At 37.9% G+C, this 24415-nt stretch overlaps 1 protein-coding gene across 1 annotated transcript; it reads left to right on the top strand.

Moving 5' to 3' along the window:
• Nucleotides 1–618: 618 nt before the first annotated feature.
• LOC127118725 (uncharacterized) lies at nucleotides 619–4409 on the top strand. The gene is made up of 8 exons (XM_051048984.1): nucleotides 619–1010; nucleotides 1087–1174; nucleotides 1398–1483; nucleotides 1573–1651; nucleotides 1743–1802; nucleotides 2553–2674; nucleotides 3696–3767; nucleotides 3892–4409. The coding sequence occupies exons 1-8, from the start codon at nucleotides 730–732 to the stop codon at nucleotides 3992–3994; spliced, it is 891 nt and encodes a 296-aa protein (XP_050904941.1). The 5' UTR covers nucleotides 619–729; the 3' UTR covers nucleotides 3995–4409.
• The last annotated feature ends 20006 nt before the right edge of the window (nucleotides 4410–24415 follow it).

Below are 24415 nucleotides of genomic sequence, written 5' to 3'. Positions count from 1 at the left end.
CTCCTTTATTTGAATTTTGAATCTCCAATCGAAACCGTCTTCAAATATTTGAAGAAATATTTCTAAGTCCTGACTGCACGCTGGCCCTTATCACCCAAGAACTTTCGACTGAATCTCCCTAGTACCATATCCGGTCGAAAACATCTTCACATGGTCGAAACATCTCCACACGGTCGAAACATCTCCACATGAGATTTCCCTTTTGATAATTCTAAAGTGGGCGTCGAAATTATGAGCTAACAAGATTGTGTGTAGATTTAATGTTGGAGATAAAATTCAAAATATTTGTATCACTCTTATTCAATCAAAAATCTACTTGCTATATAAAGATTCAAGTCGTAGACATTCCTATTTATGAAATCTTAAAAATGTTTGACGTTATTCATAAAATCACTTTAAATTCAATGAAGGAACGTTGAAAATAAAAGAAAAATTTAAAATTGTCTTTCCACTCTATTTAGATTTTAATCAAGAAAATAATGAATTGTATTGGTTTAAAAATTTTAATAATAAATTATATTTAAAATATTTTCTTAATTGTAGTTAAATAAATTGAATACAATAAATAAAAGATATATTTTAAGAATAATTAATCCTTGTTGATATTATAATGAAAATTATTTTGGGAAAACGAGGCAGCGTGAATTTTGCAGGGGAAAATGTTGATTTGATTAAGAAGGAGTTATCCAAATGGAAAAATGATCCTAGTAGAATAGAAATCGGAAAGGGATGAGTAGCATGGCCATGGCGTGTGGATGTTGCTCCCACTACTACTGCCCTTCACAACACCCACTCTTCAATAATTCATTATCCTCCTCATCCTCACAGTTGAAGCGTCCTACTACTGTGGTGGTTTCTCTTTCCAAATCCAACAACAATGGCGAAATTGATAAATCCGATTCTATTAAAGGATCTGGAACCACCGCTAGAGGTCGAAGATTGCTTAAAGTTCGACAAGACAAACTGCAACGCGAACACGAACGAGTTCATAATTACCCTGCTTGGGCTAAGTAAGTAACTACTACTAATTCTTCTACTTTCATTTCATTTTAAATAATGCTGCTTCTTTCTAAAATGTATGTATAGAGTCCTTGAAGATGCTTGCAAAAACGATACCGAACTTCGTTCTGTACTTGGTGATAGCATCGGAAACCCTCAACTCATGAAGGAGCGGGTCTGTTTCTTCTTCTTATTATTATTATTATTAATTTAGCGGTTGAAATTCACTCTTTTAAAGGTGAATAAGTGGGATGTCGCGGGGTTGAACCCGGACTCTGCATCTGTTATCCCTGCAGAGCTATCAAATGAGCTGGCCTAAGAGACATACTTCCTTTATTTCGTCAATACACTCTCTATTATTTGTTCTTTCAATGTTTTCCGTAATCCATTATTTTCAGGTGGAAGATAGAATTCGAAAGAAGGGTAAAGACTTTCGCAAGTCCAAAACTGGATCTGTTGTAGCCGCTAAAGTCACCTTTAGAGAGTATCTACTACTATTCTTATTCTAATTCTTATTCCATACCATCCTAACAACCCTCTAATTATTATCATACATACCTCTTGCTTGCACAGCTTCGATCCACTTGATTCGTTTATCTGGTTTGAATTGTATGGATCACCCACCGATCGCGACGTTAATCTTATTGGCAGTGTAACTATTTCAATTTGCTTACTTTGCCTTTTAAATATATTATATACTTACTCTCGTTTAATCTTATTCTTACCTCGTTCGTGTCAATTAGGTTATTCAAGCTTGGTATGTCATGGGTCGAATTGGTGCCTTCAATTCTTCAAACTTGCAGGTACTTAGTACCTTCCTGCTTCATGTACATGGGGATTATTACAATTAAGATTAGGTTTATTGTTCTACTTTGTGGTATCGAGCTTTTCATCTTGTCCCTCTTTTTGAAGTGTAGCTATGTCATTGATACTCCAAGATTTCCTATTTGCATATTTCCCTTTAACATTATTTCTTATAACAACGGTCAATATGGAATGGCATTTGCTTAGTACTATAACACGGGCAATATGGAATGACATTTTCTCAGTACTATAAATATGGTGTGAAAATATCCTAACAAATTTCAGGATTAAACGTTGTATGTTCAAGTGATTTTTATGTGTAAATAGTATAGGACAAGTACGTTTTAGTATGTTTTAGTTACATTTAACCATCTGACAACACATACTTACACTTACACATTAGCATTAACTTGCTCGAAGATATTCTAGCTGTTAGACCTCTATTGCTGATAATATCCATGTCTCTTCGGATACAAGTTCCATGATCAATTTCTCTTCCTATCTGGCTGTTTTCTTAATATCCATGTCTCTATTGCTGATAATAGCAAGAACAATAAAAATGGAATACATTGCATAGTTTACTTGATTTTACTTTCTGGAGATATTGTCAATTATAGCTTACTGTAAACTGCTATAGCCATGATTTGAATCAGCTGATTGCTTCATCAATAAGTCATAGAACTATTAATTATTTCTAGTTTCATACATGTGTGTAAAGAGAGAAGTGAAGTGTGTTTAATTGATGACAGATATCAAATTTGTCAATGGAGCACGATCCTCTCTATGATTCAGATAAGGGTTTCAAAGTGATGCCATCATCTTTCCATGATATCAGTGACGTCGAATTCCAGGATAATTGGGGACGTGTATGGTATATTATCTAGAACTCTGTTCTAAATTTTTTTAAAGAGTTTTATGACCCTGCAATGGACAGAGATTGAAAACATTAAATGATACAGATTAAGTTATTAACTACAACAACATAAACCACATTAAAACGCCTTTTCAATCTAGGAGGAACTGACAACATGGATCCCGTGATATCAGAAATTATGCCTTTTAACACTATTTAAACCCAAAACATTTTTACTAGTCTAGGCTATAGTTTTTTGTGGTCTCATTCTTCCTCCAACTATGGGACATTTCTCCATTTGATTTACACTTCTTACTAAGTCTTTTATAGATCTTCTCCACATTACGCACGGCGAGTTTTGACAATCTTTTCTGAATTGGTGCTACCCCAACTTTCTCTTTAAAGCAGCCATTCCTAATCATTTAGTTTCCCATTTATTTCTTTTATTGACTTTTTGATAATGACTATCCAATTCAGAAAAAGCATGTATGGGGGACACTGTCCTTTGGATATGTTTAGCAAGTACATGAAACAAAATCAAGCTCAGTGATGTAGAGATGAGAATATTACGATATGTGAGTGATTACTTACTAAAAACATGATAGCATTAAGAGAGAATGAGAGAGAAAAGATGCTTACAGTTTTGTCTTGTATTGTTTAGAATGTGGAGAAAACTAGTGGAAACACGCTAGGAAGGATAGACCGGATGGAGAGTAGTTCAATTGTGATCAGGAAAAATTATAGGTCAAATCACTTAAAAATATTTAGATTTAGATTTAAATGGACTATCAATAGACTTGATTGACAACACCACATTATGCATTACTTGTGTCAAAAAAGGCCTTGGTGGTTGTTGTCATCAGCTAAATAGGTATTCAAATGTAGGAAAGTTTTCTTTATTCTTATTCTGATACAATTTCTAGTATTTCGAACTAAAAATAACAGAGACTTCATAATGCAAACAGTTAATAACAATGTCATTTAGTTGAATACGACTGCTGTAGAATATGAAAGCACAGTAAACAAATCTTACTTGCAGGGTGGACCTGGGTACGGCTGATTATTTTGCCATTGATGTGCTCCTCAACTGCCTAACTTGTTTAAGTTCAGAGTAAGTTTGAATTACCAAATTACATGTAATAAAAATATAAAGAATATATGTTACTATAAGCCTAAGATGGTTTTAATTTTATTTGTTATGCCAAAATGATTATTGACCCTTCCCTGAATGGCAGATATCTTGGCATCCAACAAATCGTGTTTGGTGGTCGGAGCATGGGTGATTGGGAAGAGGGGATGACGAACCCTGACTATGGTTACAAGTCCTTCAAGATATAAACAGGGATTGGATGCAGTTTATCCCTTCACTCGTATTTTGGTTCGAAAAATAACAGTGCAGGGAGGCAGTAACTATATGCATTGATAAGAACACGTCCTTGGGTGTTATGGTTAGTTTTAACTCGCAAAGTTGTACTTGGTTGTCACTTGTCCAGTAGGTTTCTTGCACTGTATGGAGCCAAAAGCCTTGAGATTCAACTGTGTTGTGTTGTGTTGTGACTGACATCAGAAATGATAGATTAGTGAGACAGTAGAATAGGAGCCGCTTGTGAAGCTTTTTTCATTTCAAATATCATGTTAGAATGATATATCAAAATATAGGTAGATCTATCATAAAATTAGTTTTGATATATGGTGATATGAAATGTAAAACAAGCATATTGAGTACTTAGTAATGTTCGTATTCTTGATTAAACTATGTTATCTTGTTGCTACAAATAAGGTACACCATATTATCGACACACCAATACGTAGCGAATGAGTATTCATTTTTTTTTTAATTTAAAATAAAAAACAAATGTTCCGGTAATTTGCGATTTGGTACCAATTGGTTCGATTTCAATTTTAATAAAATGTACATTGTTTTAGAAAAAAAATACATAACACACATATGTGTCAAACCAATTGTCATCTCCAATTAGTGTCATCTCTTTAACTTAGAGAGTAAATGTTACATCAGTTCTTTAGAGTGGGGTAATTTGGAAATTAATCTGAAAAGTGAGTTATTTTGAAAAAAAAATTGAAAAAATAGATTATTTGAGTATAAATTTTCCAAAGTCAATGCTAAAAACAAATCTGAATTTTAAAATTTGAATTCTTTTTTAATACTATTCCTTAAACACGCCACAAGTTCATTTAGGAGTATTTTTTGGATTTTGAAATTCGGAATACAGAGGAATAAATTTTAGACAAGAACATAAAATCATACTGAGATTTTTGGGATTAAGAACACAAAACCAGAAGCAATTTCATACGAGAGATAAAGAAGATACAAATTGACATAAATATTTGTTATCACATACACAAAATACGTAACATTACATAAATTTTTGTTAACATAAAATCTAACATCACATTTCATGATCTAGAGGTGGTTGAGGATGCTTCAACTTTTTTAGAATATTGTCGATCGATCTCGCGACTGTCACATCCACTTCGATTAGACCCTTTATTTCGTAAGAATGAAACGTAATCTACATAACTCTTAAATCTAGATCCTTAAATCTTCAAATCAAAGTTGTCGAACTTCAACTTTCCTTCGTTGAACAATACTCGATCTTAACCATCATTCGATTGTCTGAGTAGATAGCGCAAGAGATTATCCAATTTGGATTTCAGAACTTCAAGAGAGGTGTCCTCTGTGACACTAAATTCAAGAGGAGAACTCGCGTTGTTGAAGTAAACAAACGCAAGATACTAATATTGAGATATTTTGTGGTGTTTTTGATAGTTACATCTACATAAGGCATATATTTATACAAGTTTTAGAGAAATAAAGACTATACGAAATAAGGGTTTTGAAATCCGGATTCAATTAGATACAAATAAAGGTTTGTCCATGTATTTAATTCTTGAGTGACCCTAGTACATAAGAAAGAATAACACAACAATAAATGTGGTTTGTCTGAATTTTGAAATCTGGAGTCGGCCATTACAAAAGCTAATCTTGCAGGTACACAGTTTTGCATACAAACTTCTTTATTATACAAGTAATGTTAGATATACATTAAAACACATCAAAATCTATTCGAATTACATTGTCGAATATAACAATCCAACATTACATGCGAAAAGTGTGTCACCACTATAATGCATGGTAAGATAAAACAAAAATGAATAAAAACATGTCTCACAACCTAAATTTATATTTATAGGTGGTTCCGCATTTAAAATTTCCTGATTTGATTCTCATTCTTTTTTGCTCAACTTAGAAAACTCTTCCATCCTATCCAAAAAATTATTTGATCAACTTTCAGCTTCTTTTGTGGAATAAGATGTCCATTTATGGGATGTTTGTGGTATAAGGCATCCTGATTTCAAATAAAATTGAATAAAAATATTGTGATTTTGAAAGCCACTATACACCCAGTATACACATAATGCATTCAATTGGATTTTAAGGTGAGGCAATTCGAAGTGGGAAAAATATTTCTGAGAAATCATATCTTATCAAATTGATACACACTATATTATATGCACTTGCTATAAGATGATCTGTTTTAGGGAAACACATCCATTTTTTCAACAGTGTTGGACCACTAGCACAAGGAATAAGAGATGTATGAATTTCATCGAAATGTTCTTTTTTCCCATATGGTTCCTTATGTGCCTTTAACTCTTTGATAAGATGTTGCAAGACAAATGTATGATTCTCCTCTCCGTTACCCAACAAAGTTGAAACAATGTGATAAGCATTATTAGTGTCACCCTTGACATCTACAATCCAGACAATATATTTGTGCATAAAAAACGACATCTCTTTAATGTATATCATTTTTTTGTAAAGATGGTGACATTGATAAAGGCGGTGAATGCGATGGTATATTGATGTGAGCACCTTTGAAAGAAATTCTTCTAGATTGTGAAATTAGAGAGTCCAGAAAAAGTGTATTGATATGTTCAAAATAGGATGGAGACTATTTGGTTGAAATGTCACTCATCGTTGGTTTGACTTTCTTAAGAGCGCCCATTGTTTTTACCGGTTCTAAGAGTGGTTTCAAATCTGTTGTTTTTTGATATGCAATCTTCCTCATTTTCTCTTTGAAGGGGGAGTTTCATATTATCACCAGCTTTCAAATTTCTCTCTTGAATTACCTCTCATTTTGTCATGATAGATATATTTGACTTTCTCTCTTTCACCATTTCATCATCATCAAACCATAGCCTTTTTCCAATGCGAGTAAACTTCATCCATATGTATGGGCCTATCAAGTTTCATACTTTTTAAAATTAAACAAGAACATGAAATACCATACATCCTTCTAAGTCTACAATCATACTTTAAGCTATTTGAACATATTTTCTTCGCGTGCTTAGATTCATGATGAATATAATTTAATCCCACTCGAGATATATTGTCAATCAAATATGAACAAAGATTTATATATTTGAATATGGCTATAATATTGTGATGCTTCGACCAAATGATGTTTGAATCTTGTTGTGTTGATTTTGAATCATTTTGTTCACTGATTCACAACTCGTACATAAATCCCCTTTACTATTTTCCAAATAGTTCTTCAATGTGACATAAGCAGATTCAACCCTATTGATTGTAGTATTTCTAAAGTGTATAACCTGATCGGTCCAAGCACAAACAATAATCTATTTCACCTAGTCTAGAATTGTGCTTTCGACTTATTTTAAGAAATTCAGACATGTCGCGCACACCTTCTGAACAACATGACCGATTTGGCATGTAACACTTTTGAAGAAGAATTTTTTATATATTTCCAAGCATCCATTATGCTTTCCAATATCACACTAGGTTTGACTATTTTCCCATCTTCACCTTTGATTTGTTTGATATTTACCGCAGACTTAAGTTTATCTCTCACATTTTTTGTTATATGATACCTACACAGTAAAGCATGTGATGTAGGAAATACCTTTACAATCGAATTCATCAGTGTGGTGTCACGATCAATGACAATCACATGTGGTATGTTTTCTTGATTTTTCAGCATAGACACACATACTTCCAAAGCCCATGTAAACTTTGTTCTCTTTTTCATTTTCTAAAAATGCAAACCCAATTGAAAAGGTCATAATCGTAACACTAAAAAAATTTAGAAGTGTTAACCTGTACTTGTTTGTCTTATATGTTGAATCAATTATGAGAGCAGTGGGAAAAATGTTGTATAACTTGATGGAATTAGGATGAATCCAAAATATATCTTGAACGATTTTTACATCTTCACAAACTCAGTACCTAGATACATAATGATCATCATCCAAAATCTTCATCATTTGTTGTATTTCTTAGCTTGTACTTCTTTTTGCCTTGTTGTTTCGTGTGCAAACATTGTACACTTGCCTAATATTTGATAAACTTTCGGGTCTTTTCCTTTTCAAAGTCGACAATATCTTTTTAAGTTGAATTATGTTCAATGTCATATCAGAGACAAATTTCTTCTCTTCGGAATTGGACGACATACAATGGGGTGGCCGACTAACATGTATCATAAATCATGATTATGTATACGATAAATCACATTAAATGTTCATGTATTATCCGCCTTGAGGTATCCACACAACTTAATATGATACTCGCATTTCCTCATTCTGGTGTCATTGTGCTTCAACTTCACGGTAGAGGCTATATACTTTCCACTTATTTCATATCTCATAATCACAAATGTACGTATTCTATCAAAACCAGAATACGACCTCCTGATTATAATGTCGAACACTAATTTTCCAGCCTTCGTGCGAACATATTGAAGCATATGTTCACGTATAGCAAACTCTTGTTTATTTGTAAATTATTTTCCAACTCTACATGAACATCACCCGATTTAACTTCCACGATTATTGTAGTGTCGAAGATAGCATCAGGGAAAACATCAGGATGCACCATAACTACAACCAGTAATAACATAAGCAAATTCAAATTCCATAACAGAATAGTCTATATTTCACTTTTCGGACATAGTATGAACATAATCCGAATTTTGAAATTCTGACGCAACATTCATTTTTTCATCTAAAAGAAAACCTGATGATCTAAAGTAAAGAGCAATGTAAGGATACAACATCCAAGTTGGTTGTGAAGGATCTTCCAAGAATGCAATTGCAGACGGTCCTATAAGAGACCACAAGGAACTACAAACTGACGGACCTGAAGTCTTTCCCCTCTCCTACATATATCATTAGCGCGAAGTACCCCAAGTATAGGTTGTCATGCCACTGAATACTCACAAGTATGATATTTCATAAAGCCATAAGCTTCCTCTTTCAAGGCTCGTCGTCTCAAACAACTCATAGTACATGATATCACATGAGCTACCTTTGTCGATCAGAAATCGGAAGACATCAAAGTGTCTCTTCGTAACTCTTATCACTAAGGGAAAGATTTCATTTGGGGGTTCCTCCAATTTTCTATGAATCTCAAAACCCTAGCATTGGTTGGTTAGGGTTTTTTTTAGACATACCTTCATCCTTCTTGTGAACGACCATTATCTCGACGATATTTCTCTTAATTGTTCCCTTGGATGGAAGGTTATCTTGGGGTGCCCCTCTAGTGATAGCAGTGATGTATTGGTGTTTTCCTTTACTAGCCTTTTTGTCTTTGTCGCTAGTCCTAACTTCCATAACCTTTGAAGGGAACTTACTCTTGGGCAATTCTTCCCTTTTTATTTTCCCTCCCTTCACATACTCCAACAAACGATCTTATCCCTTTTGTAGCCCCCTCTACCTCGATGGCCACCTGTGTGAATCGAATAATGTAATACCACATGCTCTTCTTCTTTTCTTAAGTGATCCCACTCAAAGCGGCTACCGTCACTAGCTACCTTTTTTGGACAGTGAAGTTGGCAATGAATCTCTCGCAGAAGTCCGTTCATGACTCAATGCTCCTATCTAGAAAAGCATTGAATCACAACCTCACTAATCATATTCAAGTTAGCGTGAAAAACTTAAACTTGGAGGCCTCATTAGCATGGAAATAATTATACCGCTCGTTGACGATTTGCATGTGGTCGTTCGGATATCCTTTTCCTTTATATTCACTTAGTTTAAAAGGCTTCTCCATTGATTTAGGTATTATGTTATCCAAAATACAGGCACACATATGGCAATTTTTTGGATTCTTCGTAGATGCTTTTCTACCTGGTCTCGTGGAAGAGCGGAGCTGCCTCGATCTCCCTCAGGACTCTGAGGAGAACTCTGGCGTTTTTTTTCTCTTCTAATGACTTTGTGACTTCAGAGCCTCGTCCCTTCTTGAAGTAGTTGGTGTAACACCCTAAATCTCGAAACTTATATTAAAAGAATTAATTGACAATATTTAGGATGTTACTCTCAAACAACATGCATACTTCACATTTAAATCAAAATACCAGCAGCGAAATTTCAAATTAATATTCATAAACTTCAAATATCTCAATAATTCTAAATGCCAAGTCAAAATATCATCATTCAATGATTAACTCAACAACAAAATAAAATAAGACGCCTCGTTCCCGATGTTATAGATTAGAGCCTTTAATCGACTAAAACGATAAATGATAAAGTAAATGAAGATGAGCTCCAATGCTCTCTTTCAACTCACATCAGCTACTACTCATGTTCCTGGGTATCTGTACACATCATACATCAACACACACAAAAAACAACAAAGAGGTGAGAATACACTTAAATATGTTAGCGATGCAAAATATCGGGAAGGGTAGCATAAACAACAACAACAATCATCATCAAGTAATGCATTCACACGACAATCATCAACTCACAGATGCAAACTTGTATGCGATCTGATAACACCTCGACTCTATATGCATGTGGTACTAACTCGTGAATGGTTATTCATACGAACCGAGTCCCAGCATCTGAATCCTGAGTCCCCTCATATGAGCTCCGGACAAGTCATTTGTCCCCTCATCTGAACTTGTGACTAGCCTCTTTCATAACATAGATAACATATGATTTATGCCATACAATAATGCAACGACAATAACACAACAATGATTACATACCCATGTCTAACTATAAACAATCATGCATTTAGACACACCAATAATAGTTCTGACTCCGAACTACGCATCTCAATAATCATCAGGAAGTATTTACAACAATTCACATAATCATACTTGCACTTCACAACATATATGCATACATCAAATAAACATCTGTCATACCCCAAAAATTACCCATCATTTTTCCCAAAAAAAAAAAAAAAAAAAAAAAAAAAAAAACGAGAAACGAAAAAAAAAAAAAAGAGAATTTTTTTTTAAATTAATTAATTAATTAATTAATTAATTAATTAAATAATTAAAATAAATAAATAAATAAAATATAACAAATTATTTTGGACTTGGGTCTCCCTCATTCCAAGCCCATTACCCACGAAATTAGTCTATAAATACTGAAGTTTCAGTAGGGGAGTTAGACTTGGAGTTTACACTGGGAGATTCACTGGAGAAAGAAGGAAGAGAAGCAAAACACTCTGAGGTTTCCTTGGAACAAAACCTTGAGGAAAAAGAAAGAGAGAGAACAGAGAAGGACGGATAGAAACTTTGGCATAGGAACCCTGCCTACCCGGAGAATTCAGAGTAAAGAAACCCTGAAGGCAGCCCATCTGCACCGAAGCCATCGCCGTCCAATTCCCGCTGCCTAACTTATTCCGATACTACAAGTGGTCAATCCCTTCAACCTTGAATTGGCAAACAGGTTTGCGTATCTCTATTGTTTATACTTTCAATTGGCCATATCTACATATATAATGCATCATGATTAAATGTTGATATATAATTTGCTTTCGTATGAGAATTTAAATATGCCTGAATACCCTGAATGTTTGACCATGTTATTCCTGTGATAAAATGCCATAAAATTCAAAGTTCCTAACATGGGGCTGTTTTCAAATTCAAAATCCATGGCCTTCGCTAGGCGAGGCAGAGGCGAACGAGACAGTACCTGATTCTTCTAGTCTGTTTTTTTATGTTTTTATCATAGCCATGCATTATTCATCCTATTCTATTTATTGTTGTGATATTTCTCCGGTGTAATCTTCGATTGCACCCTGGTTTGGTGTTCTGACATGTTTCTTTTTTTGAGTTTCGTAAAGGTTCACATATCCCAGGAAAAGGTTATTGGCTAGGTATTCCACTTTATTTGTGGGATACCCTTGTGGAGTTTCACCCTAAATTAATTTTTAATGTATTAATTTCTAATGTATTAATTTTTTAATATATTATTTTTAATAATTTTAATGTGGAGTTTCATCCTAATTATATAATTAATTGTAAAACTTTGCCTTTGAATAAGTGATCTTGGACCTCTCTTTGTTGCCTTACGATTACGATATTACGGTCATGTCCCGCGAACGTGGGGATACCCTTAGCAAAGACCCTTCGGTTAAATCATCATAAAATAAATTATAGTCCCTCGGATGTTGCCTTCGAATATACAACTTTGTCCCTCGATGACCCTCCGATGTTGCCTACGGTTAAAAGATGATAGTCCCTTCGAATGCTAAGGTATCCTCGTAACTGTTGCCTTCAATGACCAATCGATGACCCTACGATGACCCTTTTACATCCAAAGGATAAAACTACTTATTTCTCAATAATAAGGACAGTTTTACCCTCATAAGGATAGGAAATACTCATAAAGACCTTGGGTCGGTATAACTCTTAATTGCTGGCTCACAACCTAAAACATTCTTTCACACCTCACACCTTTCAAAATACCTTCAGAAAATCACCACTTGGTATACATTCATACTAGAATCATTACCGAGTTATATTTTTCTAAACAATTTTCAAAACTAAACGAGATAATCACTTTGTATACATTCATACAAGAATCATTACAAAGTTAAATTCTCTTTTCAAAACAATTTTCCAAACAATTCACAAACACTTTTTTAGACAAAAATAATATAAGTGATCGAGCAATTAAGAGCCCATGGATAACCATGGATACAAAGGGTGCTAACACCTTCCCTTTGTATAATGTACCTCCCGAACCCAAAATCTAAATTAAGGTCTTTCCTGTTCTTTTCCACCTTTCCTTATTGGATAAAAGAAAAGTCGGTGGCGACTCTTGCTAACCGCGACATTGCGATTAAAACCACAAAAAGTCCAGTTCACCGTATGACAGAACTGGCGACTCTGCTGGGGAGCCTAAATATTTAAAAAGAGAGATTACCTTAAAAACAAGATCACTTATTCAATTTGTCTGATTTATTTTTAAGGGATTGCTTGGGTATGTTATGCTTGAGTGAAAGATCCTACACCCGGATCTAGTGTACCTTAGGTAAGTAGCAAGAGATCATCGCGACTGTCCGGCGTATACTGGAATGGTCAAAATGATGGCTACGGTTAATGTGGCACTTTGGATGTCCTGATGTTCCTCATGTTAGTTGAGGAAATATTTGGCATTCGCGTGGTGTCATAAAAGCATTAACCAGACCTTTAGAACCCTAATTGACTCATCCTGGCCATTAGAAAGTAGTGAGATAACTGGCTTCGGTTCCGACTGGAGTTGGTTGAGACTCGATACTACACTCTTTGAGATTGGACTTTAGGGAAGCTTCGGTCAACCACTTGGTGTTGCACTGAAGTGGACTTAAGGAAAGGTCAATGATTTGAGATCCTTCTAGAACCCGGTTACTATTCTAAGACAGGTTGAACCAACCAAACTTCAGTGGGGAGGGTATTTACCTATGGAACTCACGCAAGCCTTAAAACCTAGGAATGATTGTTGTGTGACTTGCTTGTGCTTGTTATTTATCTAACAACATAACATCATAACATCATAACATCATGGCATTGTACTAACCATTTCAAGGATTTAGGGATTTAACTCTGCTAAAAAAAAAACAAAAACAAAAACAAAAGCAAAAACAAAAGAGAAAAGAAAAAAAAAGCTCTTTTTGTTAGTTTATGCAAAGTTAAATCCCGAAAGTCCTTGAAAACATTTCATACATTGCATTGCATCGCATAACAGGTATTCTAAAGGATCAGTGTTCTCACGATTTTCCTATCAAACAGATTCCAGCAGATTCAAACAGATTGAACAATGGCTCTCGAACAAACTGTCAAAGATCTCCAGGCCCAGAATGCTCAATTCCAGGAAATGATGCTGAGCTTATCTAAGGGGCAGGAAGAACTGAAAGCTCTTTTGATGGAGAAGAAGAAGGACCAGAAACCTGTGGGTTACATCAACCCGGGGAGAAGGCTTAAGGGACAGGTTACAGGAGTCAAGATTAGAATTCCGAAGGATTCAGAAGAAGAGACCGAGAATGATTCGGAAGATGAGAATCCTAATCTCGTCAATTCTGAGGACGACGATGAAGATTATGAACATGAACAGTACTCTCCGAAGGATGATAAGTACAAGTTGCTGGAAGAACGTATGCTAGCTATGGAGGGGCAGAAAGTGCCCGGTCTGGATTTCGAAAACTTGGGTCTGGTCTCTGATGTGGTTATTCCCCGCAAATTCAAGGTTCCCATTTTCACTAAGTATGATGGTGCCTCTTGTCCTCAGATGCATCTAAGGGCTTATGTGAGAAAGATTCAGCCGCACACTACTGATAAGAAACTGTGGATCCATTTCTTCCAAGAGAGTCTGTCTGGCACACAGTTAGAGTGGTATTATCAGCTTGAGAGCTCTAACATCCGCACATGGACTGATTTAGCAACAGCTTTCTACAAGCACTACCAGTATAATTCTGAGTTAGCGCCTACTCGGCTACAGCTACAAAATATGACTATGGGCTCTAAAGAAAGTTTCAAAGAATATGCTCAAAAGTGGAGAGATTTGGCTGGCAGAGTCAAACCCCCAATGACTGATCGAGAGTTAGTGGACATGTTCATGGGTACACTGACTGGCCCATTCTACAGCCATCTACTGGGAAGTTCCTCGTCAGGTTTCACTGAACTTATCTTGACAGGTGAACGGGTTGAAAGCGGCATTCGAAGTGGAAAGATACAGGCAGCTACTTCTGCAAGCACCAAAAAGTCCTATCAGGGAAAGAATGAATCAAATGCTGTGTACAGTGAGAGGAAGCATAACAAGAAGAATCGTGACCATACTGTTGGGGCAGTTACAATTGCCGCACCGCCATCTCAGAACTTCCAACACAGACAAGACAGGTCGAGAAGACAGTTTACCAAGATCAATATGACTTTAACCCAAGCACTGCAGAGTATGTTAAAGGCCAATTTGATTACCCTCAGAGGCCCTCCTGCAAATCCCAACACTACTTCTCCTCGTTATAATCCCAACGCCAGGTGTGCCTATCACTCCGATAGCCCCGGGCATGATACGAATGATTGCTGGTTGTTGAAGAACAAGATTCAGGATATGATCGACGCTGGAGAAATTGAATTTGATCCTCCGGCGACCCCCAATGTCATCACAGCACCTATGCCTAATCATGACCAGAATGTTAATGTTGTGGACGACAATTCTCACGTTACTGACGTTGCTGATTTAGCATCTCCTCTCCTGATCGTTAAGAAGAATTTATTGCAAGCTGGTTTATTTCCAGGTTGTGCTGAAGATTGCGATCTCTGTGTACTCCGACCCAATGATTGTTTGAAGTTGAAGAACGGCATTCAACGGCTGATGGATGATCGTACAATTCTATTTGAAAGGGTTCCTAAGGTGGACAACTCTATTGAAGAGATATCTGTGATTGCTAGGTCCAAAGCTCCAGTGAAGATTACCGCTACTAGAGTGCCTGTGAAGATTACCGCTGAGCCCAAAGTGGCTCCCCTGATTATTACCGCACCTGGCCCCGTGCCATATTCCTCCAGCAAAGCTATTCCGTGGAACTATGGAGGCGACGTTTACATCCATGGCATAAAGCAAGTTGGTAGTTCTGCTAATCCTAATGATATTGTGGGGACTAGTAAAGTTACTCGAAGTGGAAGGATCTACTCCCCAGAAATCTCACCTCTCGCTCCCGAAATTCGAGGAAAAAGACCAGTCAATCCTCCTCAGTCAGAGACATCGGTCGAAGTTACTTCTGAAGATGTTGCCAAACAGGAAATGGAAGAGATGCTGAAAATCATCCGTAAGAGCGATTTTGATGTAGTGGAACAATTGGGGCATACTCCGTCTAAAATCTCAATGTTGTCTTTATTGTTATCTTCTGAATCCCATGCCAATGCATTGATGAAATTCTTGAAGACCGCTCATGTGCCTCAAGAAACATCCGTCGATCAATTCGAACATTATGTTGCTAATTTGACTGTTGACAATGGCCTAGGCTTTTCCGATGCTGACCTGACACCAGCAGGAAAGAATCACAATAAAGCTCTGCATATCTCCATCGAGTGTGAGGGGATCACCTTGGCTCACGTGTTGATCGACAATGGCTCCTCCTTGAACGTACTCCCGAAAGCTGTGCTCGATAAATTTGACTACAAAAGCATTGAACTGAAACCTAGTGATGTTGTGGTGCGTGCTTATGATGGTGCGAAGAGTGTTGTCTATGGTGAAGTGGTTCTCCCTATCAAGATAGGACCTCAAGTCTTCAACACTACCTTTCACGTGATGGACATTCGTCCCGCCTACTCCTGCTTGTTGGGGCGCCCTTGGATCCATGGGGCAGGTGCGGTAGCTTCGTCGCTTCATCAAAAGCTGAAGTATCCAATAGCAGGCATGGTTGTCACTGTATGTGGAGAAGAAGAGTATATTGTCAGTAGTGTGCAAGCCTTCAAATACGTCGAGATGGATGGTGAATTCTTTGAGACTCCTTCTCAGTCATTTGAAGTGGTTCCTCCACCCAGTCCTGTCCTTAAGCCAACTCCCCTTGTGCCCAAGGTTGTTCGTGCTCCCCCTGTCATGATCTCTCTGAAAGATGCTCAAGCCGCGATTGAAAATGGTGATCGTGCTGGTTGGGGTCAACTGATCAATGTACCGTACAAGTCTGATAAAGCTGGCCTGGGGTTTAACTCTGGAAAGATAGTCAAAAATCAGATTAATGCTATGGAAGATGCTGATAGTGATTGCGACTTGGATAGCTGGATTTTCCCAACAATTGGTGACGGACTCAACAATTGGAAGACTGAAGACATTATCCCGATTTCCTTTAGTCAGGAGTAATTGTTATTGTTTATTCTAGAATTGCAAATTTTAATTTTCTTTTACAATCAAACTTCTTAAAGCATTGTGTCTATGCCCGAGGCACAATAGCTAATTTGTTAAGGGTTTTGTCATTTTCATAAGCATATTTATATTCAATAAATCAATGGACGTTTTGCATTCAAATATTGCGCTCTTTGTCTTTCCTATTATCTTTCAAACGAGCTATGTTTTCTTACACACACGCACGTAACGAATTGCAGATCCCTATCCACTCTGGATCCTGTTGATAATAGTTCTACTACTGTTCATTATGACTTTGAAAATCCGATCTACCGAGCCGAAGATGGAAGTGAGGAAGATTGTGAAGTACCTGAAGAACTTGCCAGAATGTTACTACAAGAAGAAAGGACTATACAGCCGCATGAGGAGTCAGTTGAGACTGTAAATCTGGGTACCGAGGTGGACAAGAGAGAAGTCAAAATAGGAGCAGGCTTGGAAATCAGTGTCAAAAGAAGATTGATTCAAATGCTACATGACTATGTGGAGATTTTTGCTTGGTCTTACGAAGACATGCCAGGGCTAGATACCGATATAGTAGTGCATCGTTTGCCGACGAAGGAAGATTGTCGTCCTGTTAAGCAAAAGGTTCGTCGCATGCGTCCTGAAATGTCCGAGAAAATCAAGGCCGAAGTCATGAAACAATTCGATGCTGGTTTTCTGGCGGTTACTTCTTATCCTCAATGGGTTGCTAATGTGGTACCAGTGCCAAAGAAGGATGGTAAGGTGCGAATGTGTGTGGATTACAGAGATTTGAATAGAGCGAGTCCCAAGGATGATTTCCCACTGCCACACATTGATGTTCTGGTAGACAACACCGCTCAACACAAGGTATTCTCCTTCATGGATGGATTCTCGGGTTATAACCAGATCAAAATGGCACCTGAGGACATGGAGAAGACTACGTTTGTGACGCAATGGGGCACCTTCTGTTATAAAGTAATGCCGTTTGGTTTAAAGAACGCAGGAGCAACATACCAGCGTGCTATGGTGGTTTTGTTCCATGACATGATCCATCACGAAATAGAAGTGTATGTGGATGACATGATAGCCAGATCTCATACTGAAGAAGAACATCTCGATTATTTATACAAACTGTTTGAGAGGCTGAAGAAATACAAGTTGAGATTGAACCCGAACAAATGCACCTTTGGAGTAAGATCCGATAAACTCTTGGGCTTTATTGTCAGTGGTAAAGGTATTGAGGTTGACCCGGCCAAGGTGAGAGCTATTCAAGAAATGCCAGTTCCCCGTACGGATAAAGAAGTCAGAGGTTTCTTGGGACGTTTGAATTACATTGCCCGGTTTATTTCCCATTTGACCGCTACTTGCAAACCCATCTTCAAGTTACTGAGAAAAAATCAAGAGATGATATGGAATGATGAATGTCAAGAAGCTTTTGACAAAATCAAGAAGTACCTCCAAGAACCTCCGATTCTGGTACCACCAGTTGAGGGAAGACCTCTAATCATGTATTTGACCGTTTTAGAAAACTCAATGGGGTGCGTGTTGGGGCAACATGACGAGTCTGGTCGAAAAGAGCATGCCATATACTACCTTAGCAAAAAGTTTACCGACTGTGAAACAAGATACTCACTGCTCGAGAAAACTTGCTGTGCTTTGGCCTGGGCTGCTCGCCGACTAAGACAGTATATGTTGAATCACACCACTTTGTTGATTTCTAAGATGGATCCTATCAAATACATATTTGAGAAACCCGCCCTCTCCGGAAGAATAGCAAGATGGCAGATGATTTTAACAGAGTATGATATCCAGTATACCACCCAAAAAGCAATCAAAGGAAGCGTGCTAGCTGATCATTTGGCTCATCAGGCAGTGAATGATTATTAGTCTATGAATTTTGAGTTCCCAAATGAGGATGTCATGCTTGTTACTGATTATGAAGAACCTGGACCAGAGGAAGGACCCGAAGTGGGATCCCGATGGACTATGGTTTTTGATGGATCGTCTAACGCATTGGGCAACGGTATTGGCGTCGTGATCATTTCCCCCAAGGGTGGCCATACGCCTTTCACCGCTAGACTATGTTTTGAATGCACCAACAATATGGCTGAGTATGAAGCGTGTATTTTGGGACTCAGAGCTGCTATAGACCTAAGAATCAAGTTCTTGAAGGTGTACGGAGACTCAGCCTTAGTAATCAGTCAGGTCAAAGGAGAATGGGACACTAAACATCCGAATCTCATCCCTTATCGAGAGCAGGTGTTGACATTAATCCCATACTTTGAAGAGATCACATTCGAACATATTCCCCGAGAGGAGAACCAGTTGGCAGACGCATTGGCTACCATGTCATCTATGTTCAGAGTCAGATGGGACAATGAAGCTCCCCGGATTACCATTGAACGACTAGACGAACCAGCATATTGTTATGAACTTAACGCTGATGAAGTAGAAGAGAAGCCTTGGTTCCACGAGATAAAAAGATATTTAGAAGCTCAGGAATACCCTGAAGGGACATCCATCAATGACAGGAAATTTCTGAGGAAGTTCTCCGCTAAATTCTTTTTGAGTAATGGAATATTGTACAAACGTAACCATGATTCGACTTTGCTTCGCTGTGTGGATAGAAAGGAATCAGAGAAGATTATGGAAGACATGCACGACGGTATCTTTGGGACTCATTCTAGTGGACATACAATGGCCAAGAAGATTCTGAGGTCAGGGTATTATTGGTCTACCATGGAAACTGATTGCCACCATCACTCCAGAACTTGTCATAAGTGCCAGATCTATGCGGATAAAGTACATGTGCCTCCTGCTCCCTTAAACGTGTTGACAGCGCCTTGGCCCTTTGCAATGTGGGGCATTGATGTGATTGGCGAAATTAAACCTACCGCCTCTAATGGACATCGTTTCATCCTTGTTGCTATTGATTACTTCACAAAGTGGGTGGAGGCAGCCTCATTTGCTTCTGTTACTAAGAATGTGGTGGCACGATTCATCAAGAACAGCCTCATCTGCCGATACGGCGTCCCTGAGAGAATTATCACTGACAATGGCACTAATTTGAACAACAAGATGATTACTGAACTCTGCACGCAGTTCAAAATAAAACACCATAACTCTTCTCCGTACCGGCCAAAGATGAACGGCGCTGTAGAAGCGGCTAATAAGAATATTAAGAAGATTATACAAAAGATGACGGTAACATACAAAGACTGGCATGAGATGTTACCATTTGCTCTTCATGGTTATCGTACTTCGGTACGAACTTCGACAGGGGCAACTCCTTTCTCTTTAGTCTACGGAATGGAAGCCGTTTTACCAGTGGAAGTTCAGATTCCCTCTCTAAGGATCATGAAAGAGGCGGGCTTAGACGAGGACGAATGGATTCAGACTCGACTCGATCAGATAAATTTGATGGATGAGAAGAGACTTGCGGCTGTATGTCACGGGCAGATATATCAGAAGCGCATGACCAGGGCATTCAACAAAAAGGTCAAGAGACAAGTGTATCAAATTGGCGACTTGGTAATCAAACGCATCATCCTACCACAAACTGACCCCAGAGGCAAATGGACTCCCACATACGAAGGGCCATTTGTAGTTAAGAAGGTATTCTCAGGTGGAGCCATGATACTCGCTACAATGGATGGTGAAGACTTCCCACATCCCGTGAACGCGGACATAGTTAAAAAATACTACGCATAAAAGAGACCCGCTAGATCGACGTATCTAGGCAAAAGTAAGGGCATCCCGGCGAACCAAAAGGGTTCGGGCAAAAATTAGGGATATATAAAAAAAAATATACACCCGGCAAGTCGAAAACCTGAAAAGGCGGCTTGGGCAAAAAAGGGTATCCTGGTGGACTGAAAACCTGAAAAGGCGGTCCAGGCAAAAATTAGGGATTAAAGCGTATGACTATGTCCCGTTCTTAGTCAACTTCATCCAAGTTCAAGGGACTGAGCAAGCCAATCACTTCCATCCGACAGCAGGGGATGAGATGCTTGAAGACATAATGACAGTAGTAGACTTAAAATCAATAGGACTTCTTCCACATAGCTTTCTCTTTGTTTTCGACAATTTCCTCTTACTAGGATTTCTGTCTCCTTGTACACAAATTGCCTGTTTATAGGCCTCCTTTCAAAATCAATACAACCCTCTTTCAAAAAAAAGATGCTTTTGTTTTTACTTTTCTGTTTTGGTTGCGTAAATGTCCATTGATTTAATTTGAATTAATATGTGCATTTGAATATGACTGATGTTTACCAAAAATACATGCATAGAATAGCAATAGCAATTACTACCCGACTTCAGGATCAAGGAAAAGGTCTAATCATGCTTCCAATGAATCCGCTACCAATTCTCTTCCCCAGCAAGCCTGTTTTTTTTCCTCAGAAAATGGCAGTATCCCCAGGCACAGCCAGTTACTCCCCAACAGAGGTCGGCGTCACCAGACAGATTGATCATCTCATCCATCCCCAGCCAGGCTCTGTTGAATATTTCCACCATCAGACAGAAATCAAGCATCCCCAGCCGAGAAAGGGTCATCGACACAAATGTCTCAAATCAGTAGATGTGGATTTATTTTCCCCAGTAGAGTCCCCAAGCAGAACTTCTCATACGCATAACTCATTCATTACATCCTTTCACAGCATACGCATGCATACAACATTCACATTTATTTTAGCATAACACGAAACATCTCATGCATCATGACATAGCATGAAGCTAACTTTTTCTTTGCAGGTTAATTATCCTCCTGATATAGTCAAAGTAGAAGGTTCATTCAGACAGACACCTTTATCAATCACATTCAAGATTCAGATACATATTTCAAATACAGTTCATGGGAACATTCATTCTGACAACACTTCGATATCCTCCTAACGATGGCATCTCTAAGCCCATCCCAGACATTTATTGCAAGTACAACATATACAGGTTATCAGATACAGCCTAACGTACGGTTCATTCTGATTCAGCCCAACATATGACTTCTTCAGCAACTCCAATGCGGTCTAACGTACGACCCATTTGGACCTTCAAATCCTCAGATGCTGCCTAGCGTACGGTACATTCAGGGGTGTAGTCTAGCGTACGACTACTTTCTTTTTCAGATGCAGCCTAACGGACGGCTCATTCTACAACTCGGATACGATCTAACGTACGATCCATTCTGAACTTCAACAACTCCAACGCGGTCTAACGTACGACCCGTTTGGATCTTACAACCCTCAGATGCTACCTAACGTACGGTACATTTCTGAAGTGTAGTCTGGCGTACGACTACCGCTTTCATCATCAGATGCGGCCTAACAGACGACTCATTCTGCGACGGTCTAACGTACGACCCGTTCGGATGTCCATCCCCTCAGATGCTACCTAACATACGGTACATTTCTGAAGTGTAGTCTAACGTACGACTACCCCTTTCATCATCAGATCCTACCTAACATACGGTATATTTCTGAAGTGTAGTCTAACGTACGACTACCCCTTTCGTCATCAGATTCAGCCTAACGTACGGCTCATTCTGCAACTCAGATACGATCTAGCGTATGGTCCATTCTGATCCTTTATCCCCAACAGCATATGACACACTCCGACTCCCCAGCGAAGTCGGCAGCCTAATGGATGACTCATTATACGGTCTAACGTACGACCCAGTGTGGCACCCATGTCTTCAAATTGGCCTAATATACGGCGCGATCTGAAGCTTTCGTCATCAAACCTCCCGGATGGCATCTTTAAGCCCATCTCCATCAAGACCAACTGTCGATTCTCAAGTGCAAATTTTTGGGGCATTCTAGTGTTCAATAATCTTCCACCTCCAGACCACGAATGGCATACACGCCATCCTAACTCTCTCGGTTCAAGAATATTGAACAGGGGCAGCTGTCATACCCCAAAAATTACCCATCATTTTTCCCAAAAAAAAAAAAAAAAAAAAAAAAAAAAACGAGAAACGAAAAAAAAAAAAAAAGAGAATTTTTTTTTAAATTAATTAATTAATTAATTAATTAATTAATTAAATAATTAAAATAAATAAATAAATAAAATATAACAAATTATTTTGGACTTGGGTCTCCCTCATTCCAAGCCCATTACCCACGAAATTAGTCTATAAATACTGAAGTTTCAGTAGGGGAGTTAGACTTGGAGTTTACACTGGGAGATTCACTGGAGAAAGAAGGAAGAGAAGCAAAACACTCTGAGGTTTCCTTGGAACAAAACCTTGAGGAAAAAGAAAGAGAGAGAACAGAGAAGGACGGATAGAAACTTTGGCATAGGAACCCTGCCTACCCGGAGAATTCAGAGTAAAGAAACCCTGAAGGCAGCCCATCTGCACCGAAGCCATCGCCGTCCAATTCCCGCTGCCTAACTTATTCCGATACTACAAGTGGTCAATCCCTTCAACCTTGAATTGGCAAACAGGTTTGCGTATCTCTATTGTTTATACTTTCAATTGGCCATATCTACATATATAATGCATCATGATTAAATGTTGATATATAATTTGCTTTCGTATGAGAATTTAAATATGCCTGAATACCCTGAATGTTTGACCATGTTATTCCTGTGATAAAATGCCATAAAATTCAAAGTTCCTAACATGGGGCTGTTTTCAAATTCAAAATCCATGGCCTTCGCTAGGCGAGGCAGAGGCGAACGAGACAGTACCTGATTCTTCTAGTCTGTTTTTTTATGTTTTTATCATAGCCATGCATTATTCATCCTATTCTATTTATTGTTGTGATATTTCTCCGGTGTAATCTTCGATTGCACCCTGGTTTGGTGTTCTGACATGTTTCTTTTTTTGAGTTTCGTAAAGGTTCACATATCCCAGGAAAAGGTTATTGGCTAGGTATTCCACTTTATTTGTGGGATACCCTTGTGGAGTTTCACCCTAAATTAATTTTTAATGTATTAATTTCTAATGTATTAATTTTTTAATATATTATTTTTAATAATTTTAATGTGGAGTTTCATCCTAATTATATAATTAATTGTAAAACTTTGCCTTTGAATAAGTGATCTTGGACCTCTCTTTGTTGCCTTACGATTACGATATTACGGTCATGTCCCGCGAACGTGGGGATACCCTTAGCAAAGACCCTTCGGTTAAATCATCATAAAATAAATTATAGTCCCTCGGATGTTGCCTTCGAATATACAACTTTGTCCCTCGATGACCCTCCGATGTTGCCTACGGTTAAAAGATGATAGTCCCTTCGAATGCTAAGGTATCCTCGTAACTGTTGCCTTCAATGACCAATCGATGACCCTACGATGACCCTTTTACATCCAAAGGATAAAACTACTTATTTCTCAATAATAAGGACAGTTTTACCCTCATAAGGATAGGAAATACTCATAAAGACCTTGGGTCGGTATAACTCTTAATTGCTGGCTCACAACCTAAAACATTCTTTCACACCTCACACCTTTCAAAATACCTTCAGAAAATCACCACTTGGTATACATTCATACTAGAATCATTACCGAGTTATATTTTTCTAAACAATTTTCAAAACTAAACGAGATAATCACTTTGTATACATTCATACAAGAATCATTACAAAGTTAAATTCTCTTTTCAAAACAATTTTCCAAACAATTCACAAACACTTTTTTAGA

This window comes from Lathyrus oleraceus, chromosome 1 (assembly GCF_024323335.1).
Source record: "Lathyrus oleraceus cultivar Zhongwan6 chromosome 1, CAAS_Psat_ZW6_1.0, whole genome shotgun sequence".
In the NCBI taxonomy this organism is placed as follows: domain Eukaryota; kingdom Viridiplantae; phylum Streptophyta; class Magnoliopsida; order Fabales; family Fabaceae; genus Lathyrus; species Lathyrus oleraceus.
This window is presented reverse-complemented; position numbering and strand designations above follow the sequence as displayed.